This window comes from Hyperolius riggenbachi, chromosome 7, assembly GCF_040937935.1.
Source record: "Hyperolius riggenbachi isolate aHypRig1 chromosome 7, aHypRig1.pri, whole genome shotgun sequence".
NCBI classification, from domain to species: Eukaryota; Metazoa; Chordata; class Amphibia; order Anura; family Hyperoliidae; genus Hyperolius; species Hyperolius riggenbachi.
In genome coordinates, this window is record NC_090652.1 from 314,571,400 (window position 1) to 314,598,170 (window position 26,771).

General features: G+C 46.4%; 1 protein-coding gene and 1 long non-coding RNA gene across 2 annotated transcripts in view; one reads left to right on the forward strand and one right to left on the reverse strand.

Moving 5' to 3' along the window:
• The window catches only part of LOC137525226 (uncharacterized), a 100,158-nt gene extending 97,022 nt beyond the window's left edge, over window positions 1-3,136 (reverse strand). Inside the window, exon 1 of the long non-coding RNA XR_011022896.1 lies at window positions 3,048-3,136. This is a non-coding gene — a long non-coding RNA (uncharacterized lncRNA). The remainder of the gene's footprint in view (window positions 1-3,047) is intronic.
• The window catches only part of SLC15A2 (solute carrier family 15 member 2), a 98,398-nt gene extending 71,934 nt beyond the window's left edge, over window positions 1-26,464 (forward strand). Inside the window, exons 12-22 of the mRNA XM_068246214.1 lie at window positions 548-580; window positions 3,054-3,142; window positions 4,292-4,373; window positions 4,738-4,878; window positions 10,457-10,612; window positions 11,277-11,323; window positions 13,945-14,055; window positions 16,310-16,403; window positions 19,339-19,491; window positions 23,497-23,601; window positions 25,930-26,464. Of these exons, the coding sequence (XP_068102315.1) occupies window positions 548-580; window positions 3,054-3,142; window positions 4,292-4,373; window positions 4,738-4,878; window positions 10,457-10,612; window positions 11,277-11,323; window positions 13,945-14,055; window positions 16,310-16,403; window positions 19,339-19,491; window positions 23,497-23,601; window positions 25,930-26,130 (1,212 nt within the window). The 3' untranslated portion in view covers window positions 26,131-26,464. The remainder of the gene's footprint in view (window positions 1-547; window positions 581-3,053; window positions 3,143-4,291; window positions 4,374-4,737; window positions 4,879-10,456; window positions 10,613-11,276; window positions 11,324-13,944; window positions 14,056-16,309; window positions 16,404-19,338; window positions 19,492-23,496; window positions 23,602-25,929) is intronic.
• Window positions 26,465-26,771: the final 307 nt, after the last annotated feature.

Below are 26,771 nucleotides of genomic sequence, written 5' to 3' on the forward strand. Positions count from 1 at the left end.
TTGTGCGTGTTGTGGCTTCACAAATGCTTTGCTGCATACTTCGGTTGTAACGAGTGGTTATTTCAGTCAACGTTGCTCTTCTATCAGCTTGAATCAGTCGGCCCATTCTTTTCTAACCTCTAGCATCAACAAGGCATTTTCGCCCACAGGACTGCTGCATACTGGATGTTTTACCCTTTTCACACCATTCAGTTTGGAGTTCAGGAGATTGTCTTGACCAGGACCACACCCCTAAATGCATTGAAGCAACTGCCATGGGATTGGTTGATGATTAGATAATTGCATTAATGAGAAATTGAACAGGGGGTCCTAATAATCCTGTAGGTGAGTGTATAAGTCAGCAGTGTGAATGAGAGCTCAGTGTGTGACACCCACAGCACTCCGGCTTAAAGATTTGGGGCTGTTCATGTGATATTTTATTTACATTGATTGTCGCATTAATTGAAAAACAAAAATTTGCTTTCCTAAAACAGAAAGAATTTGCGATAATTCAGGTTGGAGTACCTCGCATTAATTGCTAATTGCTATTGAATTATTGTATTTGCAGAAAGGGTTTGTCGCTCAGCCGGACCAGATACAGGTAAGATTCTGTCACTAGAAGTTGCCTGATGCTGATGTTAAATAAATCATTTTATGAAGGACCCGGTCAGGATCCCAGACTCCAGCCTCTGTCTGAAGCGTAGATTCTCAGACTTAGTATCGTATATTTATTTTGTAAAAAGCGCATAAGAAAACATGATTTTTTTTTTCCACAATGAAAAAGCATTGTATGTAAATCTAACATGTTTTGCATTAAAAAGGTACATTGCATATCGAAGAGCTGCGATTGGCAATGCGGCACGTAGACTTTCATTAGGTGCGATTTTGTGTGTTTATAAACAACCCGGACTTTGCATCACACACGTCACAACCATCTCACCGTATAGAATAAACCCCACCGTTCCTGGAACGTCATCTGATTAGTGAGATTTGTAAACATTCCACTCAGTAATCGAGCGCTGTAAAGATTATCCTATACGAGTCCCGAGTGTTCTCGATAACCTTGAACTCACAGACCTGAAGATTGTGCAATCTTCCCTGATATGACAGACAGGAATCTCAATAAACGTTATCGTCTCAGATAAGAGCTTTGTGTGCAAACAATCCTATGTTGCACAACAGCTTGGCTGCTACGGTCAATGACATGCAGAGGATTCAGAGTTGGTGCAAATTGTAAAGCCGACTTATGTCTCTGGAAAATGGGCCAGTCACCTACCTAAGCTGTAGGGATGATCAATGAACTGCAGACGCTCACACGTTTGCACAGTGCGGAGCAGCAGCCCATCTTTGGGAGATTTAAGGCTCTTGAAGCCTTCAGAGGATGCTCAGAGTTATATTTGACCAATTGGTGGACAAACTCTTGCGGAGGAGCCAGCGCTGGAATGAGGGTACTTTGAGAGGATCAGGAAGGCTCTACAGGACCCTGAGCCTCCCCTCTCCATAGGTAAGTATTTTTTTTTTTATTATTTCACTTCACAGTAACTTTAAGGCAAGTTAGGCAAGTGCCTGGGACCTGGAGAGAGACTAAATGCCCAGTTGGCACTAACCCTCACCAAACAGTGCCGAAAAAGCAAGATGGGCATCAGCAATGGGCCAATGTTGCTATCGTGCCCTGAGCCCCATTTCGCCTTGATCCGTTTTTTGATTTTTAATCAATTTGTCTGATTAGATAGTTATTGAAAAATTTAGAAAAATCAATCGTTTTTTCTTGATCGGGATGAGGCGGTACGCATTTAACCCTTTCCAATCCATTTTCTTGATCACTTGCGTCCCTCCGAGCATCTAATTTTTTTCTGGGGTGCTGGGGGAGGGATTGTGGGTGATCAGGAAAAAGGACTGGCTGGGGTGGTTCAGAGGGTCTGTACCTCCTTGCACTAGAGGGAGGAGGCTACCCGGCATCAGTGGCAGGAGGCGGAGTCAGCTTACATGTTGAAGCTCCACCCCTTGCACGAGCGCCAGTGTAATTTCATTATTTTGCAGAGCTGCGTGCTGCTGGATCCACAATCATGGGGGATGCCGTGCTGAACCAGATCATGCAGCAGCACTCCTACGATTGGTCCAAATCTACCTACGTAATTTCTGTGGCACAGCATTGGTGGGTGGGGCTAGCGGCGAACAGGAGCGTCAACACTTTGATCTAAAGAGGATGACATTGTGCTGGATTTCATCACTAACAGCGCCATCTAGCGGTATCTGCATTTTCCCGTCTTACATTGGTACTATAGGGGAAATGCCAATGTCGGACTCGGATATAGTCTGACATAGGATTGGAGAGCTAAAAACACTAATACATTTTTTTTGCTGTCTAAAAAGAACCAAAAATTTCCTCCCCTGAAAACCAAAAAAAAACAACAAACAAATGCAATTCTGCCTTCTTAAAACAGAAGTCACTGAAAAATATCGGGCTTCACACGAGCAGAAAGTTTCCCCGTAATACGCCATGTGTGAATATGCAAATAAAGTGGGAGTTCCAAAATGTTGCCTCAAATCAGAGAGCTTCCTGCTTCCCCACATATGAAATGTTAAGGTGCCCATACATCTAGTGATTTTGCAGTACGATCGACCATTCGATTCGATCATTTTATCGAATCGAGAGAGAATCGAGTGTGTTCCAGAATTTCCAATCGATGAAAAGTGGCTGATATGTCGAATCGACCAGCTTACTCAATCGAGCAGGATGCAAGATATCGATCGATCGCGCAGGAATCGGCTGCTGATCACATGTCATTTGATCGATTTTTGCATTCAAAGCATGGAGACACAACATTAGTCAGATCGATTAGTGAAGGTGAATTGCATAGGAATCGTTTGTAGTGTGTGGGTCACTAGTCCATCGACTTTCAATTAACTATACTGAAGTCAATCGCCCAATAAAGTTGATCGCTTTGTTGATTGAATCAGAATTGCTAGATCTATGGCTACCTTTACAGAGCACCATTTTCAATCAGGAGATAAATCCTTAGGTTAGATTTGGCTCCCCCAACTGGTCATAACTATGTACTGTTTACCTTCAGATCCTGAATCCTCTTCTGATCCTGATCCTCATCCCTATATTTGATCTGGGCATCTATCCGCTCTTCAGACTCTGCAAGCTCAACATCAAGTAAGTCCGTTATTCTGTGTCTATGGCGCTGTGACACCCCCTGTGGTGGGAGGAGTCAGAGAGACCAGTAATCCGTTGATCTGGTCCTATGCATTCTGATGACACGTAGGGGTTGAGAGTCCAGCAGTGGGCACCGTATAGTGCACTATATGGCCTCGAAAGAAGCTGGGTGACCCCCTGCGAAACGGTTGTAAGGCGCCCACTGTCACCAAATGGCGCCCAATGCTAGACTCCCCTCCCCCACAAGTTTCGTCAGCCATGATAAGTACACTATACAGAATTGTTGTATTGCATTTATGCTGAAGTTTACTTCTACGCACTTAAAAAATAAATGCATACCTCCCAACTTTTCGATTTAAGAAAGAGGGACACTAAGACACGCCCCTGTCACATCTCTAACCACGCCCCCACCACAACCCTTGCCATGTATATGATAAAGAATTCAGAATCAAAAGATGTAGTTTTATCATTCAGACCACACTGGTCCTTCCTATCGTCATCAGTTTTTCTTCATTTAAACATTTGATAATAAGAAATATTTGCATTTATTTGATGAGAGTAAAGTCAGTTTTGGATCATGGGGGGTTTTACTGTATTCACACAGATCTGTACATGAGTCCTGAGAGAGTGACACATAAGGTAGAAAGAGGGACCGGGTTCAAAAAGAGGAACTGTCCCTCTGAAAAAGGGATAGTTGGAAGCTATGATAAACATAGCACAATAGTGCCAGACTTCTATGCTCTTATGTGTTCATCGGAAAGTTTATCTTACAGTCCTGGCACACTGTGCTGCACCGGGGTCTAAACCTCCTGCAGCAACACATGTAGCTCAATCCACTTACTAATCGACTGACACCGTGCGTCAGCCAGCTCTGCTACTTTGCGGTAAACATTGATTCATGTATGGCGGCCTGTAGCATTACTAATATCCCAAGTGCCTAAAACATGTTGGCCAGATAGCACTGCTGGTGTCACAGTAAAGAACCTCTGGTGATTCTGGAGGACTAGCAGAACAAGTCCTGCAAGGTGTTTTAGCAGGAATTAAAAATGTATCTAATAAACTTCATAAATGGATATAAAAAATGATTTTTTTTTGGTTTTTTTTCCCTCTGGAGTTGCGATTTGACAGTTTCCCTCTTTCTGTCCACAGACCCATCCCCAGGATGACAATTGGCATGATCCTGGCAGCCCTGGCGTTTGCCGTCGCCACTGTTGTGGAGATACAAACTACCGTAAGATTTTCCTTTTAAAAGGGAACCGTTATTGACCTCAAAGTTAGTAAAACAAACACCTGAATTAGTGACAAAGATGTGATGACATTCACAGTATATTCTTTTTATCTGGTTTGACCCGCGTCTCGCGCCTCTGTACATTTATTTCCACCTTTAGGCCTCTTGCACACAGCAAGCGATTCAGATTCAGATTCCGCTTTTTAATCAGTTTTTACATCCGATTCAGGTTCAGATTTGCAGTGTGCAGGGAGCAAACTGCAAATCTGAATCTGAATCGGATGTAAAAACTGCTTAAAAAGCGGAATCTGAATCGGAATCACTTGCAGTGTGCAAGAGGCCTTACACATTATTCTTTGATTTTCAGGAGACGGTTCCGGTCGCCCCGAAGGCCGGACAAGTCTACATGCAGGTCCTGAACTTTGCACCAGACGATGTTACTGTCACTTTACCGGATAACGCACAGCCAGAGTTCATTCAGGAGTCGCTGATCGCCAATGAATTCCAGGTACACGGCGCAGTCACGTGATATCTCGTACAGAGAGATTTGTGGGTGGATATTCTCGGGAGATGGGGACAGCAGTAAGCACAGATCAGCTGATTCCACCCACCTCCTTCCTCTGCTGAGAGGTAACTCTTTGTAGCCAGCGCTGCAGCACTTGCCGTAAGCAGAATATAATTTCCTTGTCCTTGCTTAATGCAAAAAAAAAAATAAAAAATCATTTGCCCTGTTCCACATGATTTAAAACAGTAGGCAGGGCAAGGTGATGAGAAGTACATATACCTTTTTTAAATCTACTGAAGATGCTAAAGTAAGGGTTAAAATGCTGTATTTTACACAGAGCATGGTACACATTTTGGCCTCAATTCACTAAACTTATCTCCTGTCTTTAATAACTCTTCTAGAGTTGTTACCATGGTGATAAGGCATGTAGTATTCAGGAAACATTTTACCTCAGGCAAGCCTAAAGTTAACTCTTCTGTCTTTAAATTAACTCTCCAATCCTTAAAATAACTCCAGAGTTAAAGACAAGATAATTAGCTGCATGTGAAAATAACTACAGAGGAGGTAAATTAACTACAGAGGAGGTAAATTAACTACAGGAGAGGTAACTTAAGGAATGAAGAGGTAAGATAACTCTCTCACGTGTGGAGGTAAGTTTTCTCTTGCCTTATTATCTCCAGCATGATCTTAGTGAATTGAGGCCATTATCTCTTTTAGCAAAGGGAGGAGGTGGGTGGGGACAGTTGATCCACTCTACTGGCAGCAAGACCCTAGAGAGCCAAGGTAGCAGCCTGCAGCCGGCCCTTTTAATATATATATATATATATATATATATATATATATATATATATATATATATATATATATATATATATATATATATATATATATATATATATATATATATACTATCTGCCCGCCGTTGCCCGGGTATGTATTTGGCTGTTGTTGGCTCCACCCACTTTTCTAACCATAACACACAATGACTCAATGACCTAGTTTGTGAGCTTTGCAGTGTTTGGCATCAATAATTTGCATTGAAATGAAACAAATCTGATTGGCTGTGGCTCCACCCTCTTTTCTGAATTTGAACCCCAGTCACCCAGTGACCAACTGTGCAAAGTTTGAGAGCCCTGCCGTTAACAGTGTAAGAATGGCTGCAGTTTACATTTTCCCAGTGAAATTTGTATTTGTCTCTGCCCACTGATGACCCAGCATTGCCTGGGTATGTATTTGGCTGGTGTTGGCTATGCCCACTTTTTCTAACAGTAACAGACAATTACTTAACCACTTCACCACTGAGGGGTTTTACCTCCTGAGCACCAGAGCAATTTTCACCTTTCAGTGCTCCTTCCATTCATTCGTCTATAACTTTATCATTGCTTATCACAATTAAATGAACTATATCTTGTTTTTTTCCGCCACCAATTAGGCTTTCTTTAGGTGGGACATTATGCCAAGAATTATTTTATTCTAAATGTGTTTTACTGGGAAAATAGGAAAAATGTGGGAAAATTTTTTATTATTTTTCAGTTTTCGGCCATTATAGTTTTTAAATAATGCATGCTACTGTAATTAAAACCCATGAAATTTATTTGCCCTTTTGTCCCAGTTATAAAACCGTTTAAATTATGTCCCTATCACAATGTTTGGCGCCAATATTTTATTTTGAAATAAAGGTGCATTTTTTTCAGTTTTGCGTCTATCCCTAATTACAAGCCCATAGTTTATAAAGTAACAGTGTTATACCCTCTTGACATAAATATTTAAAAAGTGCAGTCCCTAAGGTAACTATTTATGTATTTTTTTAATTGTAAATTTTTTAATTTTTTTTTAATTACAAAAAAAAATAAATGGGGAGTGTGGGAGGTAATGAGTTAATTTTTAGTGTAAAACTAATTTATTTCTATGTAAAAAATGCTTAGGGTGTAGTTTTACTATTTGGCCACAAGATGGCAACAGTAACTTTTTGCAACAGTAACCATCGGAGAGCAGCGGATCATTGCGGGGCTTAGATCAACGAACGGGAATGGATTTTCCCGTTCATTGATCTCCGGGCGAGCGGGCGGCGGCGTGTTTACTAGCGGCGGGCGGCGTGTTTACGAGCGGGAGCGCGGGCAGCGGCGGGAGCGCGGAAAGTACGGATTTCTCCGTCCCTGGGGGTTAAAGGATGGAAAAAGGGACGGAGAAATCCGTACGGGTGGGGGTAAAGTGGTTAATTACCCAATGACCAAATTTGTGAGCTTTGCAGTCTTCGGCATCAATAATTTGCATTGAAATGAAACAAATCTGATGGGCTGTTTGTGTCTCCACCCCTTTTCTGAATTTGAACCCCAGTCACCAAATAAATAACTGTACCCAGTTTGGGGCTTGTTTTGGGGCACCCACTTTCCTGAATATTAATCTCAGTCACCCAGTGACCAACAGTGCAAAGTTTGAGAACCCTGCCATTAACAGTGTAAGAATGGCTGCAGTTTACATTTTACCATTTAAAATGTATGTCTGAAATTTCATTGGCTGTTTTATGCTACGCCCACTTTTCCTGGATTCGTAACCTCGGTCACCAAGTGACCAACCGTGCAGCTCCGGAGCTGTAGCTCCGCCCAGCTGTGCAGGGAGGACGCGAGACCCCCAGAGCATATCATCCCAGGTAGTAAGCGATCTGTATACCAAGTTTCGTTCAAATCGGTCAAGGCGTTTTCGCGTGATCACGGCACATACACACACACACATACATACTTACATACACATACATACATACATCCGATTATATATATCTACAAAAAGTACAGATGTACAATGTATAAAACAATACACATGGCTAATTATTGTAAATTTACTATCGTATGCATAAAAAAAAACCTAGCAGAGGTCGTTCCCCCCCCCGTTCCTTTATTAACTTTTAGCAAGTTTATAGTTGTTCTGCCCCGCCTCTGCTTACACTGCTGTGCTGCCCCGCCTCTGCTTACACTGCTGTGCTGCCCCACCTCTGCTTACACTGCTGTGCTGCCCCACCTCTGCTTACACTGCTGTGCTGCCCCTCCTCTGCTTACACTGCTGTGCTGCCCCGCCTCTGCTTTAACTGCTGTGCTGCCCCTCCTCTGCTTACACTGCTGTGCTGCCCCGCCTCTGCTTACACTGCTGTGCTGCCCCGCCTCTACTTACACTGCTGTGCTGCCCCGCCTCTGCTTACACTGCTGTGCTGCCCCGCCTCTGCTTACACTGCTGAGCTGCCCCACCTCTGCTTACACTGCTGTGCTGCCCCGCCACTGCTTACACTGCTGGGCTGACCCGCCTCTGCTTACACTGCTGTGCTGCCCCGCCTCTGCTTAAACTGCTGTGCTGCCCCGCCTCTGCTTAAACTGCTGTGCTGCCCCGCCTCTGCTTAAACTGCTGTGCTGCCCCGCCTCTGCTTAAACTGCTGTGATGCCCCGCCTCTGCTTAAACTGCTGTGCTGCCCCGCCTCTGCCTAAACTGCTGTGCTGCCCCGCCTCTGCTTAAACTGCTGTGCTGCCCCGCCTCTTCTTACACTGCTGTGCTGCCCCGCCTCTTCTTACACTGCTGTGCTGCCCCGCCTCTACTTACACTGCTGTGCTGCCCCGCCTCTGCTTACACTGCTGTGCTGCCCCGCCTCTGCTTACACTGCTGTGCTGCCCCGCCTCTGCTTACACTGCTGTGCTGCCCCGCCTCTGCTTACACTGCTGTGCTGCCCCGCCTCTGCTTACACTGCTGTGCTGCCCCGCCTCTGCTTACACTGCCCCACCTCTGCTTACACTGCTGTGCTGCCCCGCCTCTGCTTACACTGCTGTGCTGCCCCGCCTCTACTTACACTGCTGTGCTACCCCACCTCTGTTTACACTGCTGTGCTGCCCCGCCTCTGCTTACACTGCTGTGCTGCCCCGCCTCTGCTTACACTGCTGGGCTGCCTCGCCTCTGCTTACACTGCTGTGCTGCCCCGCCTCTGCTTACACTGCTGTGCTGCCCCGCCTCTGCTTACACTGCTGTGCTGCCCCACCCTTGCTTACACTGCTGTGCTGCCCCGCCTCTGCTTACACTGCTGTGCTGCCCCGCCTCTGCTTACACTGCCCCACCTCTGCTTACACTGCCCCACCTCTGCTTACACTGCTGTGCTGCCCCACCTCTGCTTACACTGCTGTGCTGCCCCGCCTCTGCTTACACTGCCCCACCTCTGCTTACACTGCTGTGCTGCCCCACCTCTGCTTACACTGCTGTGCTGCCCCACCTCTGCTTACACTGCTGTGCTGCCCCGCCTCTACTTACACTGCTGCGCTGCTCCACTTCTGCTTACACTGCTGTGCTGCCCCGCCTCTGCTTACACTGCTGTGCTGCCCCGCCTCTGCTTACACTGCTGTGCTGCCAGGCCTCTGCTTACACTGCTGTGCTGCCCCGCCTCTGCTTACACTGCAGGGCTGCCCCGCCTCTGCTTACACTGCAGGGCTGCCCCGCCTCTGCTTACACTGCAGGGCTGCCCACTTCTGCTTACACTGCTGGGCTGCCCCGCTTCTGCTTACACTGCTGGGCTGCCCCGCCTCTGCTTACACTGCTGGGCTGCCCCGCCTCTGCTTACACTGCTGGGCTGCCCCGCCTCTGCTTACACTGCTGGGCTGCCCCGCCTCTGCTTACACTGCTGGGCTGCCCCGCCTCTGCTTACACTGCTGTGCTGCCCCGCCTCTGCCTACACTGCTGTGCTGCCCCGCCTCTGCTTACACAGCTGTGGTGCCCCGCCTCTGCTTACACTGCTGTGCCGCCCCGCCTCTGCTTACACTGCTGTGCCGCCCCGCCTCTGCTTACACTGCTGTGCCGCCCCGCCTCTGCTTACACTGCTGTGCCGCCCCGCCTCTGCTTACACTGCTGTGCCGCCCCGCCTCTGCTTACACTGCTGTGCCGCCCCGCCTCTGCTTACACTGCTGTGCCGCCCCGCCTCTGCTTACACTGCTGTGCCGCCCCGCCTCTGCTTACACTGCTGGGCTGCCCCGCCTCTGCTTACACTGCTGTGCTGCCCCGCCTCTGCTTACACTGCTGTGCTGCCCCGCCTCTTCTTACACTGCTGTGCTGCCCCGCCTCTGCTTACACTGCTGTGCTGCCCCGCCTCTGCTTACACTGCTGTGCTGCCCCACCTCTGCTTACACTGCCCCGCCTCTGCTTACACTGCTGTGCTGCCCCACCTCTGCTTACACTGCTGGGCTGCCCTGCCTCTGCTTACACTGCTGGGCTGCCCCTCCTCTGCTTACCCTGCTGTGCTGCCCCGCCTCTGCTTACACTGCTGAGCTGCCCCACCTCTGCTTACAAACTTGGGGTGGAATATGTAGCAGGGTCATGCAGCTGGCTTATTAAGGGGCAGAAAACTCAAATGAACCCCAGGGAGCTTCTTAATTATGCTGCCGGTTAATTAACCTGCAGCACCTACTTAGCCGCTACCAAATTCTGGTTCAGCCCACAACATTTTCAGTTCCTGTGGATCTTAGTTGAATTTTCTGAACATTACTCTGAACATTACTATTGCTGTAGACTGGTGCGGGGAAAGGTCACCTTAACAATATTCTTGGTTTTTCCCTTTCAGGATCCAAAGTACGTGAAGCTAAAGATCTCCGGACCAACCATAGTCACCGTGGGCATCCCGGGAACCCCGGAACAGAGCTGCCAATTCGAGGTGTTAGAAAAAAAAGATTATACAATGCTGGTGGATAGAGGAAACACTGCTGGGTATTGTCTACATGTAAGTTGTCATCTCGAAGGGGGGGGGTCAATCTTACCTGTATGACGTCTTCTTCGGTTTGTCCCCCGGCTCCTTCCACGATGCGCTCCAAGTGGCGGTCACGTAACTACAAACACTTCCTCCTTGTGGGTTGAAGGAGTGTATGTAGTCACGTGACCAGCGCATGGAACGCATCGTGGGAGGCGCCAGGGACGGACCGAAGAAGACGTCATACAGGTAAGATTGACTCCCCCCCCCCCACACACACACACACACCTTTAATGGGAGATATCCGGATAGAACTATCCGGATGTCTCCCGAATTCGGATTTGAGCATGCCTGGTAACAATACAAACAATGGTACATAATATGGAAGCGGTAGACAATATAAGTTACATTGACAGTTACGTGGGTGATTGACAAAACATACAGCAGCTTGCAGGACACAACAGGGAGAGAGCTCTGTCCTTGAGAGCTTACAATTTGTATTCTGGTCTCCCACGTGTATAAAGCTTCCTCTAGTTCCTGTGGCCAACTTATATCTGCTGACTGCTGTAACTATCTGGCTTGAATCGTATAATTCTTTATGTAAAAATATTACTCTTACAAAAATATAGTATTTTTATATCTAGACAACCATTCAGTCAGTTGTAATGTGATTTCTATATTTGTTCTTGTTGCACAGACTGAGGAGGAAAGACTGAAGCCACCAAATGGACAGACCTCCGTGAGGTATGTGTGACTATATTGTATGGTGTGTGGCGTGACTATGGTGTGTGACATCAGAAATGTTTAGGCCCCATATTGGCAAACCTACTCCCCCCCCCCCCACTCCCCTCAGCCCCCACATGACCAATCACAATCTTTGAAGGCCTGAACACACTAAAGTCCGTGTGTCCACTTTTCACAGCCATGGTTTGGATGCTCAGTCAGTTTGCATTTCTGTTTTTCTGATTGGCCAGTGTTGTCTTGATTTTTGAAAATAGATACTAGTGGTTAAATCAATAGAAAACGCAAAACACATTTCTATGAGTTTTTCATGCATTCCTATGCTTTACATTGAAACACAAAACGCATTATAATCGCACAGACATGCGTTTGCGTTTGTTTTTTAAATCGGAACGCAGCAGTGGAAAAGGTCACCTAAGATTCTTATTTTAAACAGGCTGCACTTAAGAATCAGCAAACGCATGGGTTTTGCGTTTTGGAAAAAACGCAGCTAGTGGAAAAGGGCCCTAACTGTCTAAGGTCTCTCTTGGATGAGCCTCCCGGCACCTCTCACCACATTAATAGGCAGCCAGAAGGACAGACACAGACTGCAGCTGGGGCCCGTGTGACACTGTTCGCCGGTTCTCAGATTCACTCGGGCCCCATACAGCAGTCCCTCCTGTGAAGCCCTAAAGGCGGCCCTGGTGTGTGGTGTTACTGCAGCGTGTGGTGTGACTATGGCATGTTACCGTGGTGTGTGGCTACAGTGTATGGTGTGTGGCATGACTATGATGTGTAGCGTGTGGTGTGACTATGGCATGTTACCATGGTGTGTGGCGTGACTATGGTTTATACATGCAATTCCAAGTTATAACTCCAAAATACAGATGTAATGTTGCATAGTTATTTGGGTTAAAAAAAAAAAAAGACACAAAAACAAGACATACGTCAATTGAGCCCAACCAAAACATAAGGCACAACACCAGCCTGCACCCTCACATATCCCTGCTGATCCAGAGGAAGTGGAAAAACCCTTAAAAAGCATGGTCCAATTACCATAAAAGCTAAAAAAATTATTTCCCGACTCCAAATGGCAATCAAATGAAATCCTTGGATCAACACCACTGGGAATTACCTAGTAATTATAGCCATGGATATCTTTCAACACAACAAAAGCATCTAAGCCCCCCTTAAACGCAGATCTAGAATTTGCCATAACTATTTCCTGTGGCAATACATTCCACATTTTAATCACTCATACTGTAAAGAACTCTTTCCTAAATAAATGGCTAAAAGGTTTTTTCTTCATGCACAGATCATGTCCTATAGTCCTTTGTAAAAGCCTAGGGACAAAAAGCTCATCCGCCAAGCTTTTAGACTGCCTTCTCGTGTATTTATACAAGTTAATTAGATCCCCTCTAAGGCGTCTTTTCTCCAGACTAAATAAACCCAGTTTATCTAACCTTTCCTGGTAAGTGAGGCCTTCCATCTCACGTATCAGTTTTGTTGCTCGTCTCTGCACCTGCTCTAAAACTGCAATATCTTCCCTGTAATGTGGTGCCCAGAACTGAATTCCATATTCCACATGTGGACCTACTAGAGAGTTAAACTGGAGCTATACTATGCTAGCATCCCAAGTTTTTATTTCCCTTTTAATGCATCCCAAAATGTAATTTGCTTTAGCTGCAGCTGCTTGACATTGAATGCGATTATTTAACTTCTTTTCAACGAATACTCCTAAGTCTTTTCCCAAATTTGATGTTCACATCTGTATCCCGTTTATTTTGTATGGTGTTAGACCATTGGTACAAACAAAAAACATGACTGCCATTTTTGTGCACATATAGACAGATTCTTCAGCAATATGTCACTATCTTCCTAAAAGTTGATAATTCTGCAGTTTGTATCACCTGCAAAAATAGCAACATTACTTTCTGCTTCATCTATGGTGTCTTTAATAAATAAATTGAAGAGCACTGGACCCAGTACAGACCCCTGTGGGACCCCTGCTAACAGTCTCCCATTTTGAGTACGATCCATTGACCACAACTCTTTGTTTTCTGTCCATTAGCCAGTTCCCTATCCATGCACACAAACTCTTCACCAGTCCTTGCAGCCTCAACTTTTGCACCAGACTGTTGTGGGGAACAGTGTCAAAGGCCTTTGCAAAGTCCAAGTATATCACATCTACAGCATTCCCAATATCCACATTAGCATTCACTACCTCATAAAAGCTGAGCATGTTAGTCAAACAAGACCTGTCCTTAGTAAACCCAGGCGGATAAAAAGGGGTTTATTGATAACTAAACTTAATTCCCTTAGCACCTGAGGATGTATGCCATCCAGGCCAGGTGCCTTATCAGTTTTGATTTTATTTAGTCTTGCCTTCACTCCTTCCTGCATTAAAGGGAGTCTTAAGCCTAATAAAAAATATCAGCGGCGGGGGACAGGAGGATCCGTGAGAGACTGTGAGGGCACGGGACGGCTTTGGGGGCTAGTAGAAGCCCCAGGTGAGTAAAACTGATTTTTTTAAAATTAGGCTTAAGTGTCACTATTAAGTATTTAATACTTAATGCAGTTAAGTATTAAATATAAATCATATTTACTCTTCACTCATTATGTTTGCTATGATGATTTTCTTACAGATTTATCAATTTGCTCCCGGGAACAGTCACTGATATTGTTATTGGGGAGAGTAACATCACTGTTGTTGCAAGAGAAGCATTTACAGATTACTTACTATTGAAGAGAGGAAAGTAAGTGACGTCCCAATGTGTCATACTCCAGCCTGAGGAAAGTTCTTATGTGTTTTGGATTTCCTTGCAGTAGTTTGTGCCCCCCCCCCCTCCCCCCCACACACACACACACAATGCTTAGATCTCCCTGCAGTAGTTTGTGTCTCCTCCCTTCCCACAATGGTGAGATCTCCTTACAGTAGTTTGTGTCTCCTCCCCTTCCACAATGGTGAGCTCTCCCTGCAGTAGTTTGTGTCTCCTCCCCTCCCACAATGGTGAGATCTCCCTGCAGTAGTTTGTGTCTCCTCCCCTCCCACAATAGTGAGATCTCCCTGCAGTAGTTTGTGTCTCCTCCCCTTCCACAATGGTGAGCTCTCCCTGCAGTAGTTTGTGTCTCCTCCCCTCCCACAATGGTGAGATCTCCCTGCAGTAGTTTGTGTCTCCTCCCCTCCCACAATGGTGAGATCTCCCTGCAGTAGTTTGTGTCTCCTCCCCTCCCACAATGGTGAGATCTCCCTGCAGTAGTTTGTGTCTCCTCCCCTCCCACAATGGTGAGATCTCCCTGCAGTAGTTTATGTCTCCTCCCCTTCCACAATGGTGAGCTCTCCCTGCAGTAGTTTGTGTCTCCTCCCCTCCCACAATGGTGAGATCTCCCTGCAGTAGTTTGTGTCTCCTCCCCTCCCACAATGGTGAGATCTCCCTGCAGTAGTTTGTGTCTCCTCCCCTCCCACAATGGTGAGATCTCCCTGCAGTAGTTTGTGTCTCCTCCCCTTCCACAATGGTGAGCTCTCCCTGCAGTAGTTTGTGTCTCCTCCCCTCCCACAATGGTGAGATCTCCCTGCAGTAGTTTGTGTCTCCTCCCCTCCCACAATGGTGAGCTCTCCCTGCAGTAGTTTGTGTCTCCTCCCCTCCCACAATGGTGAGATCTCCCTGCAGTAGTTTGTGTCTCCTCCCCTCCCACAATGGTGAGATCTCCCTGCAGTAGTTTGTGTCTCCTCCCCTCCCACAATGGTGAGATCTCCCTGCAGTGGATTGTGTCTCCTCCCCTCCCACAATGGTGAGATCTCCCTGCAGTGGGCGGTGTCTCCTCCCCTCCACAATGGTGAGATCTCCCTGCAGTAGTTTGTGTCTCCTCCCCTCCCACAATGGCAAGATCTCCCTGCAGTAGTTTGTTTCTCCTCCCCTCCCGCAATAGTGAGATCTCCTTACAGTAGTTTGTGTCTCCTCCCCTCCCACAATGGTGAGATCTCTCTGCAGTAGTTTGTGTCTCCTCCCCTCCCACAATGGTGAGATCTCCCTGCAGTAGTGTGTGCCTCCTCCCCTCCCGCAATAGTGAGATCTCCTTACAGTAGTTTGTGTCTCCTCCCCTCCCACAATGGTGAGCTCTCCCTGCAGTAGTTTGTGTCTCCTCCCCTCCCACAATGGTGAGATCTCCCTGCAGTAGTTTGTGTCTCCTCCCCTCCCACAATGGTGAGATCTCCCTGCAGTAGTTTGTGTCTCCTCCCCTCCCACAATGGTGAGATCTCCCTGCAGTGGATTGTGTCTCCTCCCCTCCCACAATGGTGAGATCTCCCTGCAGTGGGCGGTGTCTCCTCCCCTCCACAATGGTGAGATCTCCCTGCAGTAGTTTGTGTCTCCTCCCCTCCCACAATGGCAAGATCTCCCTGCAGTAGTTTGTTTCTCCTCCCCTCCCGCAATAGTGAGATCTCCTTACAGTAGTTTGTGTCTCCTCCCCTCCCACAATGGTGAGATCTCTCTGCAGTAGTTTGTGTCTCCTCCCCTCCCACAATGGTGAGATCTCCCTGCAGTAGTGTGTGCCTCCTCCCCTCCCGCAATAGTGAGATCTCCTTACAGTAGTTTGTGTCTCCTCCCCTCCCACAATGGTGATATCTCCCTGCAGTAGTTTGTGTCTCCTCCCCTCCCACAATGGTGAGATCTCCCTGCAGTAGTTTGTGTCTCCTCCCCTCCCACAATGGTGAGATCTCCCTGCAGTAGTTCGTGTCTCCTCCCCTTCCACAATGGTGAGATCTCCCTGCAGTAGTTTGTGTCTCCTCCCCTCCCACAATGGTGAGATCTCCCTGCAGTAGTTTGTGTCTCCTCCCCTCCCACAATGGTGAGATCTCCCTGCAGTAGTTTGTGACCCCTCCCACCATTGTGATGTGAGGTGTGGTCACATGGTGATTGGGGGAGAGGTTGTGGGAGTGGTCTGAATGCATGCAGAAGCTGCTGGTTACATATGAGTAGTTCTATCTCACCATGACTTGTGTTTCCGCAGTGCGGAAGCGAAGATGCAGTATAACGGCCAGAACTACACGGTGGATCTCGGGATGCTGAACTTTGGCGGGGCGTACTCCGTGGTGCTAAAGGATGTAAGTCCACCTGCCTCAGGGGGGTTTGTGATCATTTCCTTGGGGGCTTAATTAATTTTAAGTATTTACTGTATATAACGCCAACAAATGCTCTCCCGCTTTACAGAGCAGATTGAGGAAATCACATCACTAAACCTAGACACACACGTATCAATCCCTCCAGCCAATAAGATCTCTTACACCAAATCTGCTGGAAATCTGTGGGTGAAATATACAGGGACACAGGGTGCCCATATATTTCTCAATTTTCTGCATCAACATCCAGCCGATTCGAAAATAAATATCAAATATGGCAGAGATCAATGCCACAACATGGCCACCCGAAATCTATCGCTTGGAACGATTTCCGGCCAAATTGATCTAAAAGATTAATCTTAATTAACCCTCCTGGCGGTTTGCTAAAAATCCGCCAGGGGGCAGCAAATGCGTTTTAAAAAAAAAAAATTTCTTTTTCATGTAGCGAGACAAAGTCTCGCTACATGATAGCCGCTGCTCAGCGGCATCCCCCCAGCCCCTCCGATCGCCTCAGGCGTTCGGAGATCAGGAGATCCCGTTCAAAGAACGGGATCTCCTGGAGGGCTTCCCCCGTCGCCATGACGTCACCGACGTCGTGACGTCAAGGGGGACTCCGATCCACCCCACAGCGCTGCCTGGCACTAATTGGCCAGGCAGCGCACGGGGTCTGGGGGGGGGGGGGCGGCTGCGGCGCGACGGATAGCGGCGGATCTGCGGGTAGCAGTGGCAATCGGGCACTGCACGCAGCTAGCTAAGTGCTAGCTGCGTGCAGCAAAAAAAAAAATCTGCAAATCGGCCCAGCGGGGCCTGAGCGGTGCCTCCCGGCGGCATAGCCCGTGCTCAACACGGGCTTACCGCCAGGGAGGTTAATGAATAGACTGCCTGATTTCTTTGAGATACCTCAGGATGTCAGGAAACTCCAAGGTTTGCATGATCATTCTTGTAGGCTAATTTCACACCAGGACGTTGCGTTAGAGGGGGCGTTAAGGTCGCATAACGTCCCCCTAACTCAACGCCTGGTGGTGCTGGATCTGGACGTCAGAGTGAGCCGCGTTGTGCAGCTCACTCTGGCGTCAGTGATGCCGTGATGCGCACTCTTGTGCGCATGCGGCATCACGTGGTCCCGCCGGCCAATCGCCGCACAGAGCGGCCGCTCCAGGATGTAAACACTGCACGTCACAACGTGCAGTGCATAATAATTAGCCATGTGCCTGGCCGCTCTCCGCTCCTCCCCAACATTACTGAGCATGTGCAAGCAGTCTAACGCGGCTCAACCGCGTCCAAAGTACTGCATGCAGTACGTTGTCTTGTGACGCAGCGTTACAATGTAACGCAACGTCCGCACTGTGAACAGCCTCATTGATTTTTCAGTGCTGTGCGGTGGGCTGCGTTACAGGCTGCTCTAACGTGCGCCTGTAACGTCCCACTGTGAAACCAGCCGTAAAGTTAGATCTATTGGTAGATGGTGGAAATTTCAGCGGAATATTAATCAAAGCCCTTTCCCCCAAACGTGCTGGCATACCCTCAAGTGAAGCATAAAAGCCCTGTGCTGAGACACAGCAAGTGTCTTCTTCTGAAGGCAGCTCTTGAGCTAGAGAAGTCCCCGATGGAATCAGAACCCCGGTGTCCTTCCACGACAAAGTTTGGACCTTTGCGCTGGTAACGTCAGATTTCTGCTTTATTCCCTTTTTTTTATTTTGATAAGCAAATTGTGCGGTGTGTGTCTTTGTACATCTTTACTTTGTTTTTCTTGTAAATATTCTTGTATATATTGCCTTCTGCATTGTTCCTCCTTTTTTGGAATGTTAAATCTTTATTTAATAAGCTAGTCTTTTGAGTACTAAGCAGATCTTTACATTCCTAGAGACAGACTGCAGTGTAATTGTGTTATAAGTTCAGTGCCCAATTGTGTGCTCGGATTGTTCATGGCAACCGTGTGAGATTGCATTGTGTGTGTGGCATTCTTGTACTTTGGCCTAAAGCCCATGGCTGACCCAAAGTACGTAAAATGCCAGTCTGAGTGCAAGGAGCTAGACAGCAGAGTAGGAAATGTCGAAGTGTCTAGCAGTATTGTCCCGGGCGACTGCTAGTGGTGGCAGACTCTTGCAGATTGTGGTTGAGGGTTGACAGCCTTGTGGTAGCTTGAACAAGGCTTCTCCCCCTCCAGATCTGGTTAAAATCCCCGTCAGGCTTGTCTCTGCAGGCTTGTCGCGGGGCCAGTTCCTGACACCCCCGGCTGGGTCTCCCCCCCCCCCCCTTGTATGTATGTAACTAGGGGGGAGCATCTAGTGGCCAAAAAGTAAAAATACCCGCTAATACATTAAATTAAATAAAAATAAATACATCCCCCGTTAAAATGAACCCCTTACCTCCCCCGCTATCCTATAGTGAAAATAAAACATTTGTATTTTAAAAAATGACATTTAAAAAAAATACAGTACCTAAATAGTTATCTTAGGGATTCAACTTTTTTTTTTTTAATATGTATGTCAAGAGGGTTAATTACTAATATTTTTGCATATACTGTAACGGCTTGGAATAAGTGACGGACACAAATCTGAAAATATACACCTTTTATTTCCATATAAAATATTGTTGCCATACATTACACTAGAGAGATATTTTAAATGTTGTTACAACCGGGTCAAATGGGCAAATACAATGTGTGGGTTTTATCCACGGAAGCAAACGCACCACCTAAAGAATACCTAATTGAAGGTGAAAAATACAAAGATAGAGATCATTGTGCTGTGATATGTAGTGATAAAGTTATTAGCGAATGAAAGGGAGGTGAACTGAAAGGTGAAAATTGCTCTGGTTCACAAGGGTAAAAAAATCTTCAGTGGTGAACTGGTTAAATTAAGCTCATACGTCAGGGAGTGTCTCACTTTTTTTTTTTAAATATTTTTTTTTCCAACAGGTTAATGAAGCGAACAAAGAAATAACGCACTATAAGGTGGAAGATGTGGAGGCCAACAACTTCCATGTAGCCTGGCAGGTCCCACAATACGTCTTGCTTAGTGCCGGGGAGGTCATGTTCTCGGTCACCGGATTAGACTTCTCCTATTCTCAGGTAACCTCTACCAACAAGATAACGAGCTCAGAGGGAGCTAAACATTATTACATTCCAGGTACGGCTCACCCAACACCGGCCACTTCACTGCACGAGAGTCCTACGTCCAAACAAGGCCTGAACTCCTGCAGAAGTCATTTCCTGTAGATGTGGAACTCCATTCCTTGAGGGCCCAGATCTTCTCACATTTTTTGGCCAAGCTCAAATGAATTGCTTGGACTGATTCAGGAAGGGTGTTGTCTATCAAGTAGAACACATTTCTCCATTTCTCAGCCCATCCTAAAACCCGAACATCGATAAGGTCTCCCAAAGACTGGAGTTTGGTAAATGTGAGAAGCCGATTATGGTAAACTTGCTATATCAGCACATAAGCCGACAATCCAGTACAACCTTGGACACCTGGAGTTGATCCCTCTCCACCAGTGTTGCTTGCAAATTTTTGCCAAAGCCATTTTTGCATCAAAAATGTCCCTTTTGATTTCGAGACAATTTTTGCAAAAATACATTGTATTTTCACAATAAGGCAAGAATGTGCAAAAATAATCTATATTTTCACCACAGAAACCCGAACAATCTTTATTTTTACTGCGAAAGCACAAAAAATTACGGAAAATGTGAAAAATCACAAACTTAGTTCAAAATGATTTTTGATGACATTTTTGCTGGAAAGTGGATTTTAACATGATTTACACGAAAATGAATAGAGATTATCGCCATTTTCGCTCATCACTGCATTACACCCATCTCTCTCAATTTTTGTTTATATTTGAAAAGATAACCCAAAAAATATTTAAATAGAAGAGGTATAATTTACTGATTCAATGACAAATCATGCACCACGCATGTACCGATGTACCAATGGCGAAACGTGAACGAGTGATAACGCTAGACGTATCTGCAATAGGACACATGAATAGTATATGAACTGCGAGCAATGTTAATACAGCGCAGGAGATTTGGGCGCAGCCGGCGTCACCATAGACCGTAATAGGAACTACAGCTATAGCGGCGTTTAGTGAGTAACTTCGGTGCCGTCAAAAGACGGAGCTCAAATTACTTTTAAACACTGTAATTTGGCCGCCAGCAATAGCTGTAAGCTGAATTACATCATTCCCCACTATCCACGTGGACCTGGAGGGGGGATAGTAATTATTGCTACCGGGACCTGTGCAGGTAAATCGTATATTGGCTTTATCCTGCGCACAAATCTCCCGGCGGCTATTTCATAGGTATGAACAGGGTCATCGCCCTACTGGTTGCAATAAACCCGTTAACGTGCCCATTAACGGTACAATTTTTCTCACCAAATTCGATCTTTTGATGAGATTGTAAGGATCGAATTGTATAGAAAAATCGCTGTTTATGAAGGCTATCGATAGAGGACGAGTCTTTGGTCGATTGATAAATAGGATAAAATCGATCTGAAAGTTGGATTTTATGATCGAATTTGAAGAAAGAATCGTTCAGTAAATGTCAGCAATCAATAAATACCTTACGATTATTTTTGATTGTAAAAATCACATCCAAAGATCACATTTGGTAAAAATTATTTACCGTTAATGGGCACCTATTTGTTCCCTATAAGGTGTACCCTGCCCCCCCCCCACCCACCCATACTGTATAATGAATGGGGAAATCTATAAATGACATGCCCTGTATCTGACCCCAATCAGCCTTGTTACACAACATAGCTAATATGATGTTTTTTGGCTACACTTTAAATTGGTCTCCCCAGATCTTCACCCTGCTCCTCATATATGCAATTCATATAACATGCGATCTGGGATGTTTCTGCCCCTATACCGCCCCATTACTGTCATACGTTGCCCAACCACTGCGCCAGTGGCGTAGCTAAGGAGCTGTGGGCCCCGATGCAAGCTTTACAATGGGGCCCCCCAAGCACTCTATACATAACAATTGATATGGTGCACCAAAACCTGCCAATGGCAACTACAGTGTCAGAGGTGCAAGAAGGGGATGGGGAACAGTGTGTTACTGATTACCCCCAAGCACTCTATACATAGCAATCCCTGCCAATGGCAACTACAGTGTCAGAGGTGCAAGAAGGGGATGGGGAGCAGCGTGTTACTGATTACCCCCAAGCACTCTATACACAGCAATCCCTGCCAATGGCAACTACAGTGTCAGAGGTGTAAGAAGGGGATGGGGAACAGCGTGTTACTGATTACCCCCAAGCACTCTATACATAGCAATCCCTGCCAATGGCAACTACAGTGTCAGAGGTGCAAGAAGGGGATGGGGAACAGCTTGTTACTGATTACCCCCAAGCACTCTATACATAGCAATCCCTGTCAATGGCAACTACAGTGTCAGAGGTGCAAGAAGGGGATGGGGAGCAGCTTGTTACTGATTACCCCCAAGCACTCTATACATAGCAATCCCTGCCAATGGCAACTACAGTGTCAGAGGTGCAAGAAGGGGATGGGGAGCAGCGTGTTACTGATTACCCCCAAGCACTCTATACACAGCAATCCCTGCCAATGGCAACTACAGTGTCAGAGGTGTAAGAAGGGGATGGGGAACAGCGTGTTACTGATTACCCCCAAGCACTCTATACATAGCAATCCCTGCCAATGGCAACTACAGTGTCAGAGGTGCAAGAAGGGGATGGGGAGCAGCTTGTTACTGATTACCCCCAAGCACTCTATACATAGCAATCCCTGCCAATGGCAACTACAGTGTCAGAGGTGCAAGAAGGGGATGGGGAACAGCTTGTTAATGATAACCGTTATTCATAGTATCTATAGAAGTGATTATTATGAGCACAGGACCAATAGAGAGCTAATACTGTAGTTGAGGGTGGACCCTTTGGGGCCCCTCTGGCCCCAATGCGTTCGCTACCTCTGCAACCCCTATTGCCACGCCCCTGCACTGCACCTAACACAGCCACACACCATCTTCTCGGTCAGTGCGCACGCGTGGGAGGAGCCAGCGGTATGCTGGGGGGTGCAGACTGGCAGCCAACCTGGCATTAGGCCACCCTGCCCAGCCAGCATAGTTATGGTTAGGGGACACTGCCTATTTATTTATGGGGGGGCATTTTTTTGTATTAAAGGAGAGGGGGCTTCCTCCAAAGTTTTGCTGGGCAGGCTTACCTACACCACTGCTAAGTTCATGTACATATGGCTCCACCCATGACCACACCCACACTCTGCTGCATAACCATGCCCATTTTGGAGCACAATCGCTATTTTCACCTGATTTTTAGCACGCTTTTCACAGTAATTGCCATTACAATCCTTGCGGAACATTATTTTTATTTTTAGTTTAAAGTGGAAGTTTACATAGCAAACCGCATAGCGACGCATTTGCTGTGCACTCCCACTTATTTAAGCCAATTGCAAATACAGTGAAAAAAATGCAGCATGCACTACGTTTGTGACTGAGCTAAAAAACAGATCGCACTCTATCCAGAGCATGGCGATTACCCTGCTGAACACGGTGCCCTGGCAATCGACAAAACGCAAGTGCTCCGAAAAATCGTGTTATCCGCAGTAAAAAACGATCAGAGCTTCCAGACATGATAATGAATAAATGTGAGCACGCGACAAGGGCGTCCTCTGAGGATCTCAGAAATGGCCTGTTCCTATGTGCCATCGACTTAAAGTGGACCTGAACTCTTGCACAGGACAGAAGGAAAACAGAGAGAAATGCACCCTGTATGTATTTAGAGAGTTTAGCCGGTCTAATTCCCCCTCATCTGTGACTAATCACAATTGTAATTTGATCTCTTCAGCTGTATCAGCTCGGGAATCTCCTCTGCCATGGCAGAGCAGCTAATTTGTAAACACAGGATGTTAACCCTATGTCTGCTTCCATGAAAGCAGGAAGTAGACACACTGCAGATTTATTGCAGGATTTGTATTGACTGTAACAAGGAAATGTTTTTCTGTAAATGTTATTATGCTGTTGCTTATCTTTTAGAGCTGGGAGGAAGTTCTGAGTTCATTTCTGCTTTAATGCTTGGTATTTGTCTCCCCGCAGGCTCCGGCCAATATGAAGGCCGTCCTGCAGGCCGGCTGGCTGCTCACCGTCGCTTTCGGCAATGTGATCGTCCTGATCGTGGCCCAGGCCAGCTCTCTGGAACAGGTAATGTGCTCTTCCAGTTCAGAAAAACTGAATAACCCTTTGTAACCTGAGGGAGCAGGACTCAGCGCACACCCTCTGCTCAGTTCAGGATACAGACGCTGTCCCTACAGCCAATTAAGTCATTTTTAGTATTCTATTCAGGGCCGGTCCTCTCATGAAGCAAGGTGAGACATTTGCAACAGGCGGCAGAGATTACAGGGGCAGCATGTGTGTACTGTGCTTACCCTAACAGCATGCAGTCAGAGTGGGAGGAGATGCTAGACTTACAGACAGCCAGTGTGTTATTGTGTTGAGCTGCAGCATGTCATGTGAGAACATTAAATGAAGCATAACAAGTTGTTGGGTCCTGTGCGATCATTCCAAATGGGGGGCAGCAAAAAGTCTGCATCTATTACAAAGAATAGGAGCACCTATACTACATATTCCCCACCCCCTACCTGGAGCAGAGGGTTTGTCAATGGAGCAAGCCCAGCACTGTACAGACTCATGCCTGCACACTAGCGGGATCGCCCAAACAGCGGCTCCATGCTACGGTGCAAGCCGTCTGCGTCTGCGCAGCGCAGGTGAGCTCGGTGGAACCCGCGCTGGGATGGAGGGGGATGGGCAGGCCTGCTTTTAGACTTTTTGCTGCTTGAGGCAATCATGTGAGGGTGTGTCCGCCCCCCACCCTGATTTGGAATGATTGCCCAACACCCAACAATTTACACCGCACGTTATAGCTGCGGTGCAACCGAAAATGGTATAGATGCCCCCAGTATAGGTTACCCAGGTAGCTTTACCCAGTATAGGTTAGCCAAGTAGGTTCCCCCAGTACAGGCTAGCCAGGTAAGTTCACCCAGTAAAGACAAAGACAAATAGCATTTATATTGTGCTTTTCTCCTGGCGGACTCAAAGCTTTACAGAGCAGGATAGTAAAATTTTGAACTGTCCTCTGCCAGTGACTGACAGTTGATATAACAAGCTTAAGAAGACAGAGCTCTCTGCGACTTTGAAAGTAATGGAGCTCAATGGCTCTTTTGCATAGATAACTGGAGTTTCTTAACTTTTCTTGTACTGGAAACAATATTAGACTTATGTCTCTGCTCTTAATGTTTTATTTCTTAGCTGTACAACACATACAAATCATTATATCATAATATTATTTTTGCTTCAGTGTCTCTTTAAGCATGGCTACCGGCTTAGGGAAGAAGCTATTCCTATGCCTGTGAGTGTGTGACCAGCGTGAGAGTGGTCAGAGGCATTCTTGGTCAACGAGTTGCAAATTGTACCCACTGTGGAATAGTGCCAATCAAATGCACTTTCTGCCGATTATTATTGGTCTATTCCCATCCTACCTAAAGTATTAAATATGCGCACAAGACAAAATTATCAGCGTCTTATTGACTGTCTCTGATCGCCTGTGGTCTCCATCAATTCCTTCCTTTAGGCTGGTTTCACAGTGGGACGTTGAAGTCCCACGTTACAGCAGCCTGTAACACAGCCTAACTCGCAGCACTGTAAAATCAATGTGCTGTTCACAGTGCACACGTTGCATTACATAGTAACGCAGCACGTTTAAACAAAGTGCTGCATGCTGTACGTTATACTGGGCTAAGCAGCCTGCTTGCACATGCTCAGTAATGTTGGAGGAGGAGGTCTCCCCTCCTCCTCCGCAGCCAGCCACATGGCTAATTCATATTCACTGCACTGTGGTGACTCGTGGTGGGACTGTAGTGTTGTCCGGATGATGAACGAATCGTTCATTTGATCCGGATCTTTTTTGTGAGTCTCTTCATCCGGATCATCACAATGAAAGATTCGGTTCACAGTGGATGTCTGTCTGGAAGAAACAGGAACATACAGAATGTACAGTGCAGGGAAAGTCCTGTCCTGCTAGTCATTTCACCCAGTCTGCTTCCCTAGTAAAATGATTCAAATGATTCGGTTAAAAGATCCGGATCTTTTCAATGATCCGATGCAAATGATCCGAATCCTTAAAAAGATCCGGACTTCCTATCACTAACTTGGAGCGGCTGCTTTGAGAGCTGCATAACGCAGCTCAATCTGACGTCCAACTTCAACACCATCATGCGTTGCGTTTGGGACACGTTATGCGACCATATCGTCCCCTAAAACGCAACGTCTTAGTGGGAAAGTAGCCTAAATCCTGAGGTTAAATAATGAAAATCAGGGCCCCAAGGATGGTTTGGTGTCCTTGGTGGATGCCTGGGTTGTCCGACCCTAATGCCAGTTGTGGTTTCGTTCTACAGTACTGAATGGAAGTACGGTATGCGAAAATTGAGCGATATTTTTGTTTTTCACATCTCATACCTTCTGTCTCATTCGCAGTGGGCGGAGTTCATCCTGTTTGCCGCTCTCCTGATAGCCGTTGCCATCATCTTCGCCATCATGGGCTACTTCTACGTTCCGGTGAACCCCGATGACCTAAAGGAAGAGGACGACCAAGCCGATGACATCAAGAAGCCCCCACCCAATTTCTATGAGACCATTATGGATGCCAACATGGAGGAGAAGAAGACAAAGATCTAACTTACAGTAATCAGTTTCCCCGAGCGGCGCGGACATTCAGATCTGCTCCAGACTGGACAATTACTGACTATACTCACCTTCCCTTTCCTGTGCCCACTCCGTCTGCAGATGATTATTCTGCGTGCCTCTGAGCCGATGGGACGTTGTGTCACAGATGAGCCATAAGCTGTGTCAGTCGCTGACACATTCCGCACTTTACCAGCGCCCCCCAGAACCTCTGTATATATGGACCCCAAACGTTGTACAGCCTCATTCTACCAACTCTTCTGGGCTTAATTTGCCAGAAGGAATATCAAGATAATATATTCTTAAATAAATATGAAAATCTGTCAAATGTCGCACATCAGTGTTCTTTAAAGAAAAAGTAACACTTATTTTCTCTGTAACTGACTCGAAGTTCCCACTTTACAATAAGGTTACTTCATGTTAGTTTGAAATCACGCTAGTTTTTTTTAAATTACATGTATTACATGTGAGTTTGGGTCAGGAGTATTTTGGGATCTAGTGAAAGGCAATCATGCACAAAGGATGAAGTTCTTGTCTCTCATGAACCTACAGCGCGTTACTCTCTTTAGAGAGATCCACTGAGATTTGGTACTATGGAGAGAATCACTTAAGGGGCCCATACACTCAGCCGATTT